General features: G+C 40.1%; 1 protein-coding gene across 1 annotated transcript in view; it reads left to right on the top strand.

The window, feature by feature from the left end:
• DIAPH3 (diaphanous related formin 3) overlaps positions 1–16879 on the top strand; it is an 882879-nt gene that overhangs the window by 555772 nt on the left and 310228 nt on the right. The window contains exon 24 of the mRNA XM_056555485.1: positions 9359–9522. Within this exon, the coding sequence (XP_056411460.1) occupies positions 9359–9522 (164 nt within the window). The remainder of the gene's footprint in view (positions 1–9358; positions 9523–16879) is intronic.

Genomic DNA, 16879 nt, shown 5'->3' with positions numbered 1-16879 from the left:
GCACCCTGTTTGGGAATCACTGGCGTAGAATACCCCTATGTCCACCCCTATGCAAGTCCCTAATTTAGGCCTCAAATGCGCATGGCGCTCTCACTTTGGAGCCCTGTCGTATTTCAAGGCAACAGTTTAGGGCCACATATGGGGTATCGCCGTACTCGGGAGAAATTGGGCTTCAAATTTTGGGGGGTATTTTCTGCTATTACCCTTTTAAAAAATGTAAAATTTTTGGGAAAACAAGCATTTTAGGTAAAAAAAATATATATTTTTTTACATATGCAAAAGTCGTGAAACACCTGTAGGGTATTAAGGTTCAAATTACCCCTTGTTACGTTCCCCGAGGGGTCTACTTTCCAAAATAGTATGCCATGTGTTTTTTTTTTTGCTGTCCTGGCACCATAGGGGCTTCCTAAATGCGGCATGCCCCCAGAGCAAAATTCGCTTTCAAAAAGCCAAATGTTACTCCTTCTCTTCTGAGACCTGTAGTGCGCCAGCAGAGCACTTTTCACACCCATATGGGGTGTTTTCTGAATCGGGAGAAATTGGGATTCAAATTTTGGGGGGTATTTTCTGTTATTACCCTTTTTAAAATTGTAAAAATTTTGGGAAACCAAGCATTTTAGGTAAAAAAAATATATATTTTTTTACATATGCAAAAGTCGTGAAACACCTGTAGGCTATTAAGGTTCACATTACCCCTTGTTACGTTCCCTGAGGGGTCTAGTTTCCAAAATGGTATGCCATGTGTTTTTTTTTTGCTGTTCTGGCACCATAGGGGCTTCCTAAATGCGGCATGCCCCCAGAGCAAAATTTGCTTTCAAAAAGCCAAATGTTACTCCTTCTCTTCTGAGACCTGTAGTGCGCCAGCAGAGCACTTTTCACCCCCATATGGGGTGTTTTCTGAATCGGGAGAAATTGGGCTTCAAATTTTGGGGGGTATTTTCCGCTATTACCCTTTTTAAAAATGTAAACATTTTGGGAAAACAAGCATTTTAGGTAAAAAAAAATTTTTTTTTTTTACATATGCAAAAGTCGTGAAACACCTGTAGGGCATTAAGGTTCACGTTACCCCTTGTTACGTTCCCCGAGGGGTCTAGTTTCCAAAATGGTATGCCATGTGTTTTTTTTTTGCTGTTCTGGCACCATAGGGGCTTCCTAAATGCGGCATGCCCCCAGAGCAAAATTTGCTTTCAAAAAGCCAAATGTGACTCCTTCTCTTCTGAGACCTGTAGTGCGCCAGCAGAGCACTTTTCACCCCCATGCGAGGTGTTTTCTGTATCGGGAGAAATTGGGCTTCAAATTTTGGGGGGTATTTTCTGCTATTACCCTTTTAAAAAATTTAAAATTTTTGGGAAACCAAGCATTTTAGGTAAAAAAAATATATATTTTTTTTACATATGCAAAAGTCGTGAATCACCTGTAGGGTATTAAGGTTCACTTTACCCCTTGTTACGTTCCCTGAGGGGTCTAGTTTCCAAAATGGTATGCCATGTGTTTTTTTTTGCTGTCCTGGCACCATAGGGGCTTCCTAAATGCGGCATGCCCCCCAAAAACCATTTGTCGCTCCTTCCCTTCTGAGCCCTCTACTGCGCCCACCGAACAATTAACATAGACATATGAGGTATGTGCTTACTCGAGAGAAATTGGGTTTCAAATACAAGTAAAAATTTTCTCCTTTTTATCCCTTGCAAAAATTCAAAAATTGGGTCTACAAGAACATGCGAGTGTAAAAAATGAAGATTTTGAATTTTCTCCTTCACTTTGCTGCTATTCCTGTGAAACACCTAAAGGGTTAATACACTTACTGAATGTTTTTTTGAATACTTTAGGGGGTGTAGTTTTTATAATGGGGTCTTTTATGGGGTATTTCTAATATGAAGACCCTTCAAATCCACTTCAAAACTGAACTGGTCCCTGAAAAATAGTGAGTTTGAAAATTTTGTGAAAAATTTCAAAATTGCTACTGAACTTTGAAGCCCTCTGGTGTCTTCCAAAAGTAAAAACTCATAAATTTTATGATGCAAACATAAAGTAGACATATTGTATATGTGAACCCAAAAAAAATATATTTTGAATATCCATTTTCCTTACAAGCAGAGAGCTTCAAAGTTAGAAAAATGCAAAATTTTCATTTTTTTCATCAAATTTTGGGATTTTTCACCAAGAAAGGATGCAAGTTACCATAAAATTTTACCACTAAGTTAAAGTAGAATATGTCACGAAAAAACAATCTCGGAATCAGAATGATAACTAAAAGCATTCCAGAGTTATTAATGTTTAAAGTGACAGTGGTCAGAATTGCAAAAAACGCTCCGGTCCTTAAGGTATAAAATGGCCTGGTCCTTAAGGGGTTAATGACCACCATTGGAACTAGCTCTCATTCCAGTTACACAGCAAATAAAATTAATAATGTCCTATCAATGGCCAGGCCATCAATAGTTTGTTCATGGGGTGCCAACATCTGCCACCCCTTGCAATCATCCGTTCTGCACAGCTGTGGCTTCTCTGCGCAATGTTTCAGCTCCTTATATTGTTTATATTTGAGAGCCATGGCTCTGCAGAACAGTTTATTGTTGGGATGCCAGGTGTCTTATAGTGGAACAAGTGTAAAATGGAACTAGGAGAGTCACCTAAAATGTCTGAAAGGAGTTTCAGACCAGAGGGCATTAATAGGGAAGCAAAGGTGATACCCTCCGTAGGTCTGTAAGAAAGGAAAGTGAGTGCAGTGAGTGCAGGAGGAAAGGATCTACTACCAAATAGTGGAGTGAGAGGGCCATCTGAGGAGTAGAGGGATACGTTTTGTAAGTAGGATGAGTGTGCTTTAAGAATAGATGACATGATAGGAGGTAGCTGATTAGACTGGCGAGAGACAGAGAAGAGACCCGGTGACCACAGCATGGTTCGTAGGTCAGAGCTACTAGCCAGAAATTCGAAAATTACCCACTGTTGACATCGTCCTCCTTTACGCCTCCATCTTCATTTGGCCCTTGATGTCTGGTCTGTGTGGTAACCTAGCACAGTGCAATGTTGCAGTCAGTTATTGTATGGTTGGCTATATTATTATTATGATACCTACCCCATATTGATATCATTGCTTTCTGCATTACAGACCCGACACTCAGGTCGTTCATTGTATTACTGAGGACGGGTGTCAGGTAGGAGAGGGGGTTCATGGCCCCTCCTCTAATTTGTGTGCTGGCTTTAGTAAGCCAGAGATTGTATTGCTTTTAATTTCTTTCTTGTGTGCAATTGCATGTTCTAATGTATTTTTTGTATCAATAAACATTTTCAATTAATCATACTGGGTGTGCTACCATTTATCAGTGATGACTTTCTCTGGTTTAGATATAGATAGCATATCAGATTTCATGGGAAGTAGCGCTAGTAATGCTTGGAGGTCTGGATGACTTTTTAGGATATTAACCGCAATTTCAGCTGTAGGCAAACTGTGGTCTGAGACAGCAACAGATGATACAGCCCGAACTGTCAAGGAAGGAGGTGTCATCGGGGGAGAGGATCGGGTTGGCAATTCTCCATTTGGGGTAAGATTGTCCTCAGAGGATGAGACGATGAGCGAACAGATTTGGGGTGCTTGATCGGGCGTTGTTTCAATGGCTTTTTAAATATTTTTTTCTTAGCCGGAGGGCTTTCCCCCTCAGTAGTCAGGTAAGTCATTGTCAGTGGAGGATTCTTGTGTGCCCCTATCAGAAAGGGAGGTGTCAGTCAATTTCTGCTGACCATTCTGGCTGGAGGAACTGGAAGAGGGTGATTCTGTCTAGTAGGAAATGCAGAGAGACCATCATGAAGTATCTTGATTGCCAGGATTTTAGGCTTAGCATGTCTGGTGACCGTGTGCCATATTTCAGATCGGTTATGTACATCAGATACAGTAAGTGGATGATTGGACATCTCAGATGAGTGAGCAGGGGATGAGGCAAGCAGAGGAGTATCTACTGCAGGGGGAGCAGGCTGGTATGTAATAATGGGGAGAGTCAGGATACACACCCCCAGCATGTCATCTCTGAGAGCACATTGTTGAGGTTGCACGAGAGAGGCAGAGGGGGATGCAGAGGCAGCCATTGCATATGAGACAACAGGTAAGGAGGTCATCAGAGGAGAAGAGCAACTCACAGTCAGCGGGCCAGGTGGAGACTGAGGATCAGTAGCGCTGTTGTGCTGCACTGCAGGTACCAGTGACGGGAACTCCGGCTGTTTGAGTGAGGCAGGTGGGGTGCGTGGTCTCTCAGCAGCAGCAGGGGAGCAGTATCAGGCTGCAGGATCCGGGCAGCAGCAGGTGAGCTTGGTCAGCGTGTCGGTGCCCGAGTGGACTCAGCTCCGTACTGTGATGCGGGTGCCGCCATTAGTGATTCAGTGGGGAAGGATGGGCAGATCCCGAAGGCTCCAGTCACGTGGGGCGGCCCTGTGGGAGCTTGCAGAGGAGGCCGCACTGCGTTCTGATCAAGAATGCTGGCAGGATTCAGGTGGAGAAAGCAGAAAATTGTACCCAATGGATGCACCAGCAGCTGAGATATCTGGGGATGCTTCTTGTGGCAGTGTCTCCCTCCCATAACCAGTAAAGAGCCTGTTAAAACTCTGGCCCGGCAGGAGCTCTCACACGGTGTGTCTGTACTCCAGCGCATCCAGCCACGCCTCCTCATTCCTGGACCTTGTCCATGCCTGTGCTTCAGCTTGGACAAAGCCATGATTTCTATAAAAAGGAAATACTATTTTCTTATGACGTATATGAGAAAGGTTAATGTTTTGCCAAGATGTACAACATATCAAAAGTTTTTGTATCTGACAGTGCCCATTTAAATAGAATTGCATATTGGTCACCCAGCCCCAATGTTTTAATTATTTGTTTGGTGATTGACCCTGTATCGTTTTTGACTGGCTTCATGCCTAATGTAACCGAAGGATAGAAGCAATGTAATAAACAATCGCCAGAATTATGGAAACTTGTCAAACATGATTTGGCAAATAAAAGCAACCAATAAAAAAAATGTCAAGGAAACTTCAGCGCACTTTTGACTTAACTTCCTTTCATTTATCAAACAGACAAAGTAGTAAATGGAAAGGCCAGAAAGGGTGTCTAGTGTTACATCACTTATTGTTCAATCTAAAGCTAAAAGTGAAGTCTAACTATTGCAAATGAACTTGCAAGACTGAAATAATTCATAATTCATCAATTAATTTTTTATTTCATGGCCATGAAAAGTGCATTAATAGTTTTAAAAGCACATATTTATTACAAAGGGAATGGGACCTTGTGGTATAATTCATAAATAACCAAGAAGACTTGCTGCCATCACACTTTATTAATAGTCTCAAAGGTAGCTTTAAAGGCACTCATTGCTTAATGCTAATAAATGTTTGTGCAATGTGGAGATTATGTGTAAATATTTTATTCTGTAATTCATAACATACTTGGCAGTGCAGATGTGAAGAGAGCCTAACTTGTATGCAAAGTCTGTTTATGAAAGGCTCTAACATTTTGACCCAATATTTCTACTTGTATTGATTCTCTGCCAGTAAACAATATCACTAGCACAAAAAAAAGTTTTACTAATTTAAAATGTATTTTTAATCACATTGTTTTGTTATATTTTATTTTCTTGGTCTGTGTATAAGGGGTGGCCTAGTCACCTGATCAACTGCTACAACAGCTTTAGAGATTTGCAATATACCAGTCAACTGAATAAAAGAAAGTCTCCTAAAAATGACTTATACATGAGAATATTGTGAGCAATGGGGGAGAGGAAGAGATGAGCTGTGCCCATTACCTATTATCATTAGTGTGATCCTGTGTTATCTGCCTGCAGATTTATTATTGAAATTTTACTTTTCATTTTAATCCTGTCCTGGAATGAGATGACAGCTAACCTTCCCCACCGTGTACACTTTGAAGAAAGGAACAGGCGGCAACTCTCCGGTGGGTGCAAGCAGATTCTTTTATTCTTGTGATGTAATAAATTACTTCTTAAAATCGGGGGAGACACAACTTCAGACTTCATGCAGTGTGTACAGGTAACAATGTCGCTTCACACACCTTGTGTGCTTCTACAGAGGTCTGTAGGTGTGTGAAACGACGTTGTTACCTGTACACACTGCATGAAGTCTGAAGTTGTGTCTCCCCCGATTTTAAGAAGTAATTTATTACATCACAAGAATAAAAAGAATCTGCTTGCACCCACCGGAGAGTTGCCGCCTGTTCCTTTCTTCAAAGTGTATCTGCTGGCTTGTTGCTCTAAAGGCTGAGCACCACCGGGGAACCTACAGCTGCTGCCAGGACTGTACCGCTTCTTGCTCCGGGGATAAGGTAGTTCCAACTTTTCTTTCTTTTTTGCCATTTGGATCTTCCCCACCGTGTACCCCACACAAGCTGACATACTATCCATGCAAAACAGCATCATCTTATTGTTCCTCTGGACAGTTTTTTTTTCTTTTTTCTTAATTAATATACTATAATGTCCAGGATTAGACAAAAACTGACTTCTTACTTTAGCTCAACCCCATTTATATCTATAGAGCTGAGCTGCAATATAAGACATAACCCATAGACAAGTGTGACTGTTACTGGAAGGAAACAGTAAAAATTCCTTCAACTCCTAGAAGTAATTTTTTTTAAATTTTACCTAATGGGTCTAACCTATACAATATGCAGTATTTAGCTTAGATTTTTTTTCTTTTATAATATCTTCTTTATCTGAATAGTCTTTCATGTATGCCCAGTATAAACCAATTGTGAACTGCAAAGGCTTCAGTGTACAGTAGTGCATTATCAGCCCTAAAGCAACAGCTTTCCTATATAAAATGTAATGTAGATATTGTCCTAGTACTCTGTCCCGTGAGGGCTATATGTAGAAGGGGTTGATTCCCATGTATTCTGATTACTGAAGCAATGTCTCAGTAGAATTACTGAAATATTCTGATATTTTTAGCTCCTCTGCACCTGAAGGAATTTTTTTTTTCTGCAGCTCATCTCCACCAAATGACAGCTCAATAATAAGGTGCTTATTACAAACATGACAGCTGATGTACCCCTTGTTTTAATTTGTATTGTAATAGATACAAAGATCAGTTGTATCTTAAGATGTTATTTAAGTTACTATTAATGATTGAGACATGCACTTGTGTGTAAATTATAAGGTAGTCAAATTTACCAAGGATAATTTAATGGTACAAAGTTTTGTGACAAGCACAACTTATAATTGGTTAACCACTGTAGTTTTATAATAAAAAATAAAGTACCGTATTTATCAGCGTATAGCATGAACCCTCATTTTCACAGGAAAATTTGAGGGGAAAAAATACTTGGAAGCTCTGAACTAAATGCCTCATCATTCCCCCCAACGTTGATTGCTCCTGCTCCTCAGTTTGGTGTCCCCCAACCCCCATGCCACATCATTCCTCCCCTTTTATTAGCCCCTGTACCCCCCCCCCTGATCCTGTGTGCCTCCTTTCCCCTGGGATTCCCCCTGCTCATCAATCCCCCCCCTAATCATTCCCCCCAGTGCATCATTCCCCCCTTCTGCCTCATTATCCCCCCTTGCTCATAATTCCCCCTGCTCATTATTTCCTCCCTTGCTCATCATTATCCCCCTCTGTTTCATCATCCCCCCCTGCTCATCATTACCCCTCTCTGCCTCATCACCCCCCCCCCCCCCGCTCACCTTTCCCCCCTTGCTCATAATCCCCCCCCCCCTCCTCTGTGCGGCGTCAGGGACGTCACTCCTCATTTGCGGCAGCCGCCGCTGGTAAGAGTAGCCGCAGCGCCAGCTGCTTGTTAAAGTTCAGCAGCCCGGCCACAGACACTTTACAACAGTCACCAGCGGCAGCTGCAGGTAATGATGCAGGTGATGTCCTTGATGCCGTGCAGAGGAGCCAGCAGGGGACGTCATTCTTTACTACCCGCACAGCCCACAAGAGGAGACCATCCGCCACCTCATCAGGAGCATGCCCAGGTGTTGTAGGGAGGTCATACGGGCACGTGGAGGTCACACACACTACTGAGCCTCATATTGACTTGTTTTAAGGACATTACATCAAAGTTGGATCAGCCTGTAGTGTGGTTTTCTACTCTGATTTTGAGTATGACTCCATATCCAGACCTCCATGGGTTGATATATTTTATTTCCATTGATAATTTTTGTGTGATTTTGTTGTCAGCACATTCAACTATGTAAAGACGAAAGTATTTCATATGATTAGTTCATTCATTCAGATCTAGTATGTGTTATCTTAGCGTTCCCTTTATTTTTTTGAGCAGTGTATACTTTTTAATTCACCACAGAATACAAATCACTATATACAAGATATTAATTTCAAAATACTCCTGGCAAGACACCAATGTAACAAGAGATCCCCTGGTGCAGCACCTTGATGCATATTATGGGTAAGATTAATGTATTCCACCAAAGCTTTATTATTGCTTTAGCACTTTTTTGGGAGGTACAGAAGAGGTTGGCATATCATTGGGAGGTATAGGGATGCTCTGACCTGCCATAATTTAGGAATGATGGAGAAATCACATTTTGAGTAATTTACTGGACATACATTTCATGGTAAGATATGTTTAGACATAGACCTTACATAGGCTACTCCTACTGTTTATTTATACACTCGTGAGCATTTTAAATGACAAGTAATAAATTACTATAGACTGTAATTTGACTGATAAAAATTTGTGATATTACATTGGTGCCTCGCCGGGAGCATTTTGGATTTCTGCCCAATATCTTGTATATAGTGATTTGCTTGAATGGTAAATTCATAGAGAATTAAATTTTTTTAGTGAAGTGTTAACTTTTTTTTATTTGGCTATAAAATGTGTATGAGTCTGTCCACGAATGATACCATTTGGCTGGATTGAGATATACTGTGATAATATGTAGAGGCACATGTGTTACAAAGTTTTATACAACAATTTATGGAACAATTTGTGTTATCTTCTAAATACTGTATTTCAAATTATTTTTTTTTGTGAAACTAAGGCAAGGTTCGCATTGCCATTTGCATCCGATCCGTTAAGGGTCTGATCAGCTCTTTTTATTTTTATTTCCCAAGGTTAACGGACCCTGAAATGGGTCGGATACAAAAGGCTACTGTCGGGTCTCGATGGCCCCCATTCACTTGCATGGGGCCCGTCGGTGATCCGGCAATTTTACTGAAATTTTGCAGAGAAAAAAATAGTGCTTGCACAGTTTTTCTCCACTAAACTTGATGGAACTGCCAACAGAGCTCCACCCAACGGAGCCGAATGGCAGTGTCAATGAGTCCTAACGGCCAAAGCTGATTATATGGTAAGATTCTTCTCCATTTTTGTGTTTTCTGTTAGTATCTACCTTAACAGCAGTTCACAGTTTTGCAGTATGTGCGAAAGAACAATTCAAAAAGCTGTCGCGAATGTATGAAAACATGGAGAAGCTCTATCAGAGTGTCATGGAATTTTATATTCTGGATGCAAAGAAGGTTTCTGTGGAGGAATTCTTTACCGATCTGAATAACTTCAGGATCATGTTTGTGGTATGTAGTTCTTCTTTTATTGTAATCTACACTTTTTTCCCATTTACATTTAAAAAAGCAATAAGAGCAACACAGTAAATCAGTTATTTTATATGCACATAAAAACTTTGGGAAAAAAATACTCTAAAGGTTATTATAAGATATACATTAGTTCTAAGTTACTCAATAAACAAACTTATATAATTAAGGCAACACAAATAATCCAGTTTATGCAAATGAATCAGTAGTCATTGTGTAAGGAATACTGTAATTTTGCTGATGCTTTTTGTATGAGTTACGGTACTACTATCTGCATGCTGTCTTTAATTGAAAATGTTTTTAGTTTTTTTTTTTTTTTCTTCCTAAGAATGAAAACCTTTCCTAGCCATATAATGAACACTCGGGCACACATCTCATTGCAGTTCACCTATCAGAGCCCTCAGAATAATTAAGATAACTTTGTGTCATCACAAGACCATTCATTCTTTCTGGAGGATGCTAAATCTGTAGGGCACAATTTATTTTAAGCAAACCGATATCTTGCCTATTGCAACAGATTAACACAGTAAAAAAATGCCTCCTAAAGACATGGAAAAATTGTATTGTTGTATTTGTTATAGCAACAATGAAGAATAAAAGCCATGAGGGAGCAAAACTGAACTCTTATTTAATAAAGACATATTACTTTTGTGTAATATAGTCTTCAATTGTAGCCTAAGACTAAGTGTACATGTTATTTTGACAAAGGAAATAAGTTAAATAGATATCAAACAGGATGTAGCCCATGCCTTGGAAAAACTAGGGGTGAGATTTATCAAAACCTGTCCGGAGGAAAAGTTGCCCAGTTGCCTGTAGCAACCAATCAGCTTGCGTCTTTCATTTTGAGAGGCTTGTGAAAAATGAAACAAGCAATCTGGTTGCTATGGGCAACTGCACCACACTTCCTCTACACTGGTTTTGATAAATCTCCCCCTAGGTCTCGAATGGGGGGGAAAATCTAGTTATTTGTTTTACCTTATTGACTCTTATTTTCCCAGTGATGGCAATTTGTTAATATTGGCCAAAGTAGCCACATACTACAGCTTTGTTGGACTGCTGCATTCCAAACACATTGCTCTCCTCCTATGGGAGACAGATATATTTTCAGCTACTTGACACATGAGCTCTTTTTAATCTCTCAGTGGACACTGATATGCATTTTCACAGCAGGACTAGAATAAGACAGCCCGGCTGTCCCATGCAGGGATAGAAAAGATTGGCAATCAATATGATGGCTTGGCTCCTGCTGTAACTACCAGGAGTAGAGAAACTCCCACTCCACGTAGTTCAACCCTTCACATGCTGTGGTCAAATCAAGACCACTGCATGGGAAGAGTGCCTCTTACCTGGTGATCCCTAGCTGTTATGATCCTCACCTTCAGTTTCCATAGCAGCTTGGGGGTGCCTGAGTCATGTGAACCTCAGCATTCTGCAATGTTTGGGGACACATTAAACCCAGGCACGACAGCATGTCCAGCTGAACAGCACATGTCCTCACTGGGCCAGCTTGTCAGGAAATAAAAGAAAAATGCAAGTCCCCTGTGATCAGCTGTTGTCTCAAGCTTAACAGGATCACAGGAAAGGCTTGAGATCCATCCTGAAGAGCAATGCTTAACCTGGAGGGACCAACCTAGAAATAGAAAAAAGTGGACAATCCACCCCTAGGAGTTAAAACATGTAAATGTAATAACTACATAATGTTGCTGCAAGGGCATGATGCTTAGAAGTTAAAAGGGTACTCTGGTGGGATTTTTTTTTTTTTTTTTATCGACTGGTGCCAGAAAGTTAAACAGATTTGTAAATGACTTCTATTAAAAAAAATCTTAATCCTTCCTGTACTTATTAGCTGCTGAATACTACAGTGGAAATTATTTTCCGTTTGAAACACAGAGCTGTCTGCTGACATCATGAGCACAGTGCTCTCTGCTGACATCTCTGTCCATTTTAGGAACTGTCCAGGGTAAAAGGAAATCCCCATAGCAAACATATGCTGTTCTGGACAGTTCCTAAAAATGGACAGAGATGTCAGCAGAGAGCACTGTGTTCATGATGTCAGCAGACAGCTCTGTGTTTCAAACGGAAAAGAATTTCCTCTGTAGTATTCAGCAGCTAATAAGTACAGGAAGGATTAAGATTTTTTAATAGAAGTAATTTGCAAATCTGTAACTTTCTTGCACCAGTTGATTTAAAAAAAAAAAAAAAAAATGTTTTTCACCGGAGTACCCCTTCATGAGTCCGCTCCCGATCCATAACGCGGGGCCACGCGCTATTAACCCTTTATACATGGCGTTCAAAGTTGAACGCCGCGTCTAAAGTGAAAGCATGCCGGTTAGCTCAAGGAGCTGTCTGGGATAGCCGCGGCGAAATCACGGCATCCCGAAAAGCTTACAAGACAGCCGGAGGATCCCTACCTGCCTCCTCGCTGTCCGATCGCCGAATGACTGCTCAGTGCCTGAGATCCAGGCATGAGCAGTCAAGTGGCAGAATCATCGATCACTGGTTTCCAATGAGAAACAAGTGATCAATGATAAAGATCAGTGTGTGCAGTGTTATAGGTCCCTATGGGAGCTATAGCACTGCAAAAAAAAAGTGGAAAAAAATAAGTGAATAAAGATCATTTAACCCCTCCCCTATTAAAACTTTGAATCACCCCCTTTTCCCATAAAAAAAAAACACAGTGTAAATAAAAATAAACATATATGGTATTGCCGGGTGCGGAAATGTCCGAATTATAAAAATATATTGTTAATTAAACCGCACGGTCAATGGCGTACGCTCAAAAAAATTCCAAAGTCCAAAATAGTGCATTTTTGGTCACTTTTTATATCATAACGATCAATAAGTCCTATCAATGCAAAAATGGTACCGCTAAAAACTTCAGATCACGGCGCAATAAATGAGCCCTCATATCGCCCCATACACGGAAAAATAAAAAAGTTATAGTGGTCAGAAGATGACAATTTTAAACATATTAATTTTCCTGCATGTAGTTATGATTTTTTTCAGAAGTACGACAAAATCAAACCTATATAAGTAGGGTATCATTTTAATTGTATGGACCTACAGAATAAAGATAAGGTGTAATTTTTACCGAAAAATGCACTACGTAGAAACGGAAGCCCCCAAAAGTTACACAACGGTGGGTTTTTTTCAATTTTGTCTCAGTGATTTTTTTTCCGTTTCGCCGTAGATTTTTGGGTAAAATGACTGATGTCATTAAAAATGAGAATTGGTGGCGCAAAAAATAAGCCATCATATGGATTTTTAGGTGCAAAATTTAAAGAGTTATGATTTTTTTATGCAAGGAGGAAAAACGAAAATACAAAAATGGAAAGTCCCCGGGTCATTAAAGGGTTAAGAATAAAACTTGAATAATCCTTTAAAACTGACCTGCTACGCTAAGATATACTGCTTATATCACACTTAGTATCACACCTAATATTCTTAGATGCACAGTTCTATAGCCAGTATCACACATAATAGGCTGTAGGTAGTATCACACATATTATGCTTGGATACACAGCTGTGGGACAGTGAAGATCTATGCTCCCCTTGCTGCTGGGAGGATCTGCAGACAATAAGGCTAGGTTCAGACTACGGAATCTCCAGGCAGAAAATTTCCGCCCGGAGATTCCGAATGCGGCCAGCGCTGACTGAATCAGTTGGCGCTAGGACCGCGCGGACACCGCAGTCTCCAATAGACTGCAATGTGTTACACACGGATTTTCGCCTGAAGAAAGTACACCGCCATTCTTCAGGCGGAAATTTTAAAGTGGATTTTCTGTTCACAAATTCCAAAGTGTGAATTTGTGAACGGAAACCCATCCACTACACTATACATTTTAGCAAGCGGAATTTCCGCCTGCAGTTTCAAAGCGGAATTGTAGGCGGAAATTCCGTAGTCTGAACCTAGCCTTGAGATTCATGCTCCCATTCAAGGTTGCTAGGAGGAGCTGCCTTCACTGCTGAGAAAGCCAAATAAAGCCGTCACACACTTAACTTTGGAACTGTTAGGAAAGCTGCTGGTTGGGGTCGACATAGGATTCCTTAGGGAGCACAGATCTTCAGAACACTGGCACAGTTACTCATTTCTGGTGCTGCTTTAAACACAGCACTAGCAATGGAAGGTCTGTCCTATTAGAATATACAATACATTGGAGCCTCTCTGTCGGTTGTGCTGCTTTGTTGGCAGTCTCTAGCAGAGTAAGTGTTATTTGTTGATAATAAAAGTGTATACAAAATAGTAATAAAGTTATATCACAAAGTTTAAGAAATAAAAAAAAAATCTCTAGAGTACTCCTTTCACTACAAACCGTTCTGACATTATACCAAAGTACATATGCCACAGATGGCACAATACAATCATGATGTGATGGGCTGATTTGGTGGTCGGTTTCAAAAAGGCTTCTTAGGCCCCTTTCACACTTTTTTATATTTTTTTAAAAATATGCCATTAATGTCCATTACGGGACACAACGGGCAACAACAGGTCCCATCAGATCCCATTTACTATTATGGGATCAGTCAGCTCCATTTTCTTTTAACAGGAGTATTGGGAGAAAAAGACATTGCATGATGTATTTTTTCTCCCACTATTCATCCCTGTTTCCCGTCGTGTGTTGCACTGCAGTGTTCAAACGGCAGTGTAAAAGAGCCTTACAAGGGGATTCTGTGATTACAGTATTTCTTCAACACTGAATCATTATTTGATTCTGTCCTCATCCACTATACACACATATCTCAGAAATGACACCAAACAATGTTCATGTGCTATAAAGTTAAGAACCTCTAAAAACCCATGTATACATCCTAAGGCTGGGCTACCACTTGGCAGTTTTTTTTTCTAAAATTGCCACTACAGTTTTAAAGTCAAAGGCACAAGTGTATTCAAAAGGAATGAAAATATAAAGGAAGGGCTTTTTTTCAGTAGTTGTATGTGGTCTATGCCTCGTTTTTGATTAGATACATGGTTGCTGTAAATGTACTATATTAAGGCTAGGTTCACATGGCCGTTCTTTCCCGTCCCGCTATTCTCCCATCATTGCTGCTAAATGGACCATACTAACAAATGGATGCAAAGGGATGCCATTAAGTGGCATCTTGTTGCATCAGTTTTTAATCCGTTTGTATCCTTTATTTGTTGCTCACATCTCTTCTGAACATGCTCAGATCTAATAACTGGATCAAAAATGGATTTAAAAAAACAGGTGACATTACAGGCTCATCCGTTTGCCGTTGAATGTTAAATTTCATATATCCGTTTCTAATCGGTTAAAAAAAAATACTGCATGCCACATCTTTTCTCCGCTAAAAACAACAAAATAGGAAACAAACAAGTGCAAAAGGACTTTAAAAAAAATCCCATTGACATCAATGGTATCTATTTACAGCCATTTGCAAAAGGTTTGAACCTATTTGAGAATGGGCATGAATTACCAAGGACTGACGTTAATGTGAACGAGTCCTTAGTTACATGTATCATGTTGACAGATACTTGGCCTTAAATGGTAACTCTCATTAAAACTAATTTTTGCTATTGCACTCCTCATGGTTAATAAAAATTATTTCTAATATACTTTGTTTAAATAAAATGAAGTTTTATATGTTTTATTTGTGCTTAAAAAAAGCTCAAGAGCACATTTTCCCCTCATCTTATACACAGACTTAGGACCAGGTCAAAACACAGGAAGTGCAGCCTGGAGTGCTGGGAGGGGGGGGGGTGTCCAACAAACAGCATATGGCAGTTTGAGAGGAAGTGTGAGAGGAGCTATGATTGGATGAGGCTGGACACCCCCCCCCACCCCCCCCCCCCCCTCAGCACTCCAGGCTGCACTTCCTGTGTTTGGACTTCGGTCCTATATCTGTGTATAAGATGGGGGAAATGTGCTCTTGAGCTTTTTTAAGCACAAATAAAACATAGAAAACTTCATTGTTTTTTAAACAAAGTATATTAGAAATATTTTTTATTTACCATAAGGAGTGCAATAGCAAAAATTAGTTTTAATGAAAGTGCCCATTAAACTAAAGAATGTGTTATAAGATAGCTGATTAAAATGCATCTGCTTTATATGTAACACTGTAAGTATGTCAATATACTTACAGTGAAATAATTGCTTGGCTTCCTTAACACACGACTAGTATTGTGCCTTTTACATGTTACGCCAATCATAGCCAATTCAGGAGACGTTTTCCCAAGTTAATATGAAAACTCTTTTGCATGTATTCCACTACTTTGAATCCCACCTAAAATGTGCTATATCAAGGTACTTACAGCATTTATAGTCTTTTTTTTTTTCCTCAGATGTTTTTACATTGCCCAGAATGCATTATATAAAATTAATATCCTTACTGGGCTCCAGACGGTTGTGGGTTCAATAAAAAAAAAATGATGCACTTATGTAGGTTCCAGTCTTAATTTTTATCAAAATTTACATATATAGTGAGATGTTGTATTTTTTAGTTTCAAGTGACATCAGCCATCTTGAGCCATTCAGCAGCCCCTTGTTGAGTTTCTTGGCTTACATGGTCACCACATGGTAATAATGTCCATACAGCCCAGACAGTGCTCTGAATGTTAGTGAACAATATGAGTCTGTTTGCAGGCTACTCTAAATGTCAGTCCACAGTTAATTAACAGATATACACTTTCCCCACTTGTAATACAGATTCTGGAGCTGTCAGTATTTTAGGGAATCCTAGTAGAAATCTAGATGGCTATTTTATTTCAGTATATTTTGTTCAGTAGTGCCACATTAAATTAACTAAATCTGTAAGATCTGAGGAAAGTAAATATTTGTAGATATTGGGGGAGATTTATTAAAACCTGTGCAGAGGAAAACTTGCCCAGTTGCCCATAGCAACCAATCAGCTTGCTTCTTTCATTTTTATGAAATCTGAAAAGAGCAAAAGAAGGAAAGACCGACGGAAAGGCGCCTAGTGTGATACCGTTGATGACAGGTGGGAGGGGTTAGTCGAAGAGTAGATGATGGGTGCTCACCTTGAGCGAGCAACAAACTCGCATGTAGACCCACAGTGGGGTTAGTAGTATGGATAATAGTCCACCGGATACAGCTGCTAAGCCCAGGGTACAGGACAGGACTAGCCTGTCCTGGATAGATATGCAGTGGTAAGGAAGAAAAAAAAAAAAAAAAAAAAAAAACTTTTCAAAGGGCGCTGCTGTTGTCCTGGTGAGATGAAGATGAAAAGTCCGAGGCAGAAGTATTTTGCAAGATATAGCTTCTTTATTGGTGTAGAATCATAGCAAGCAGGAATACAGGCTAGATAACGCGTTTCGGGGGACAGCGCCCCCTTCTTCAGATCAGTGAAGCTGTCCCCCGAA

The sequence above is a fragment of the Hyla sarda genome, chromosome 2 (genome assembly GCF_029499605.1).
Source record: "Hyla sarda isolate aHylSar1 chromosome 2, aHylSar1.hap1, whole genome shotgun sequence".
Classification (NCBI taxonomy): domain Eukaryota; kingdom Metazoa; phylum Chordata; class Amphibia; order Anura; family Hylidae; genus Hyla; species Hyla sarda.
The sequence above is the reverse complement of the archived record's forward strand: the minus strand, read 5'-3'. Positions and strand labels throughout refer to the sequence as shown.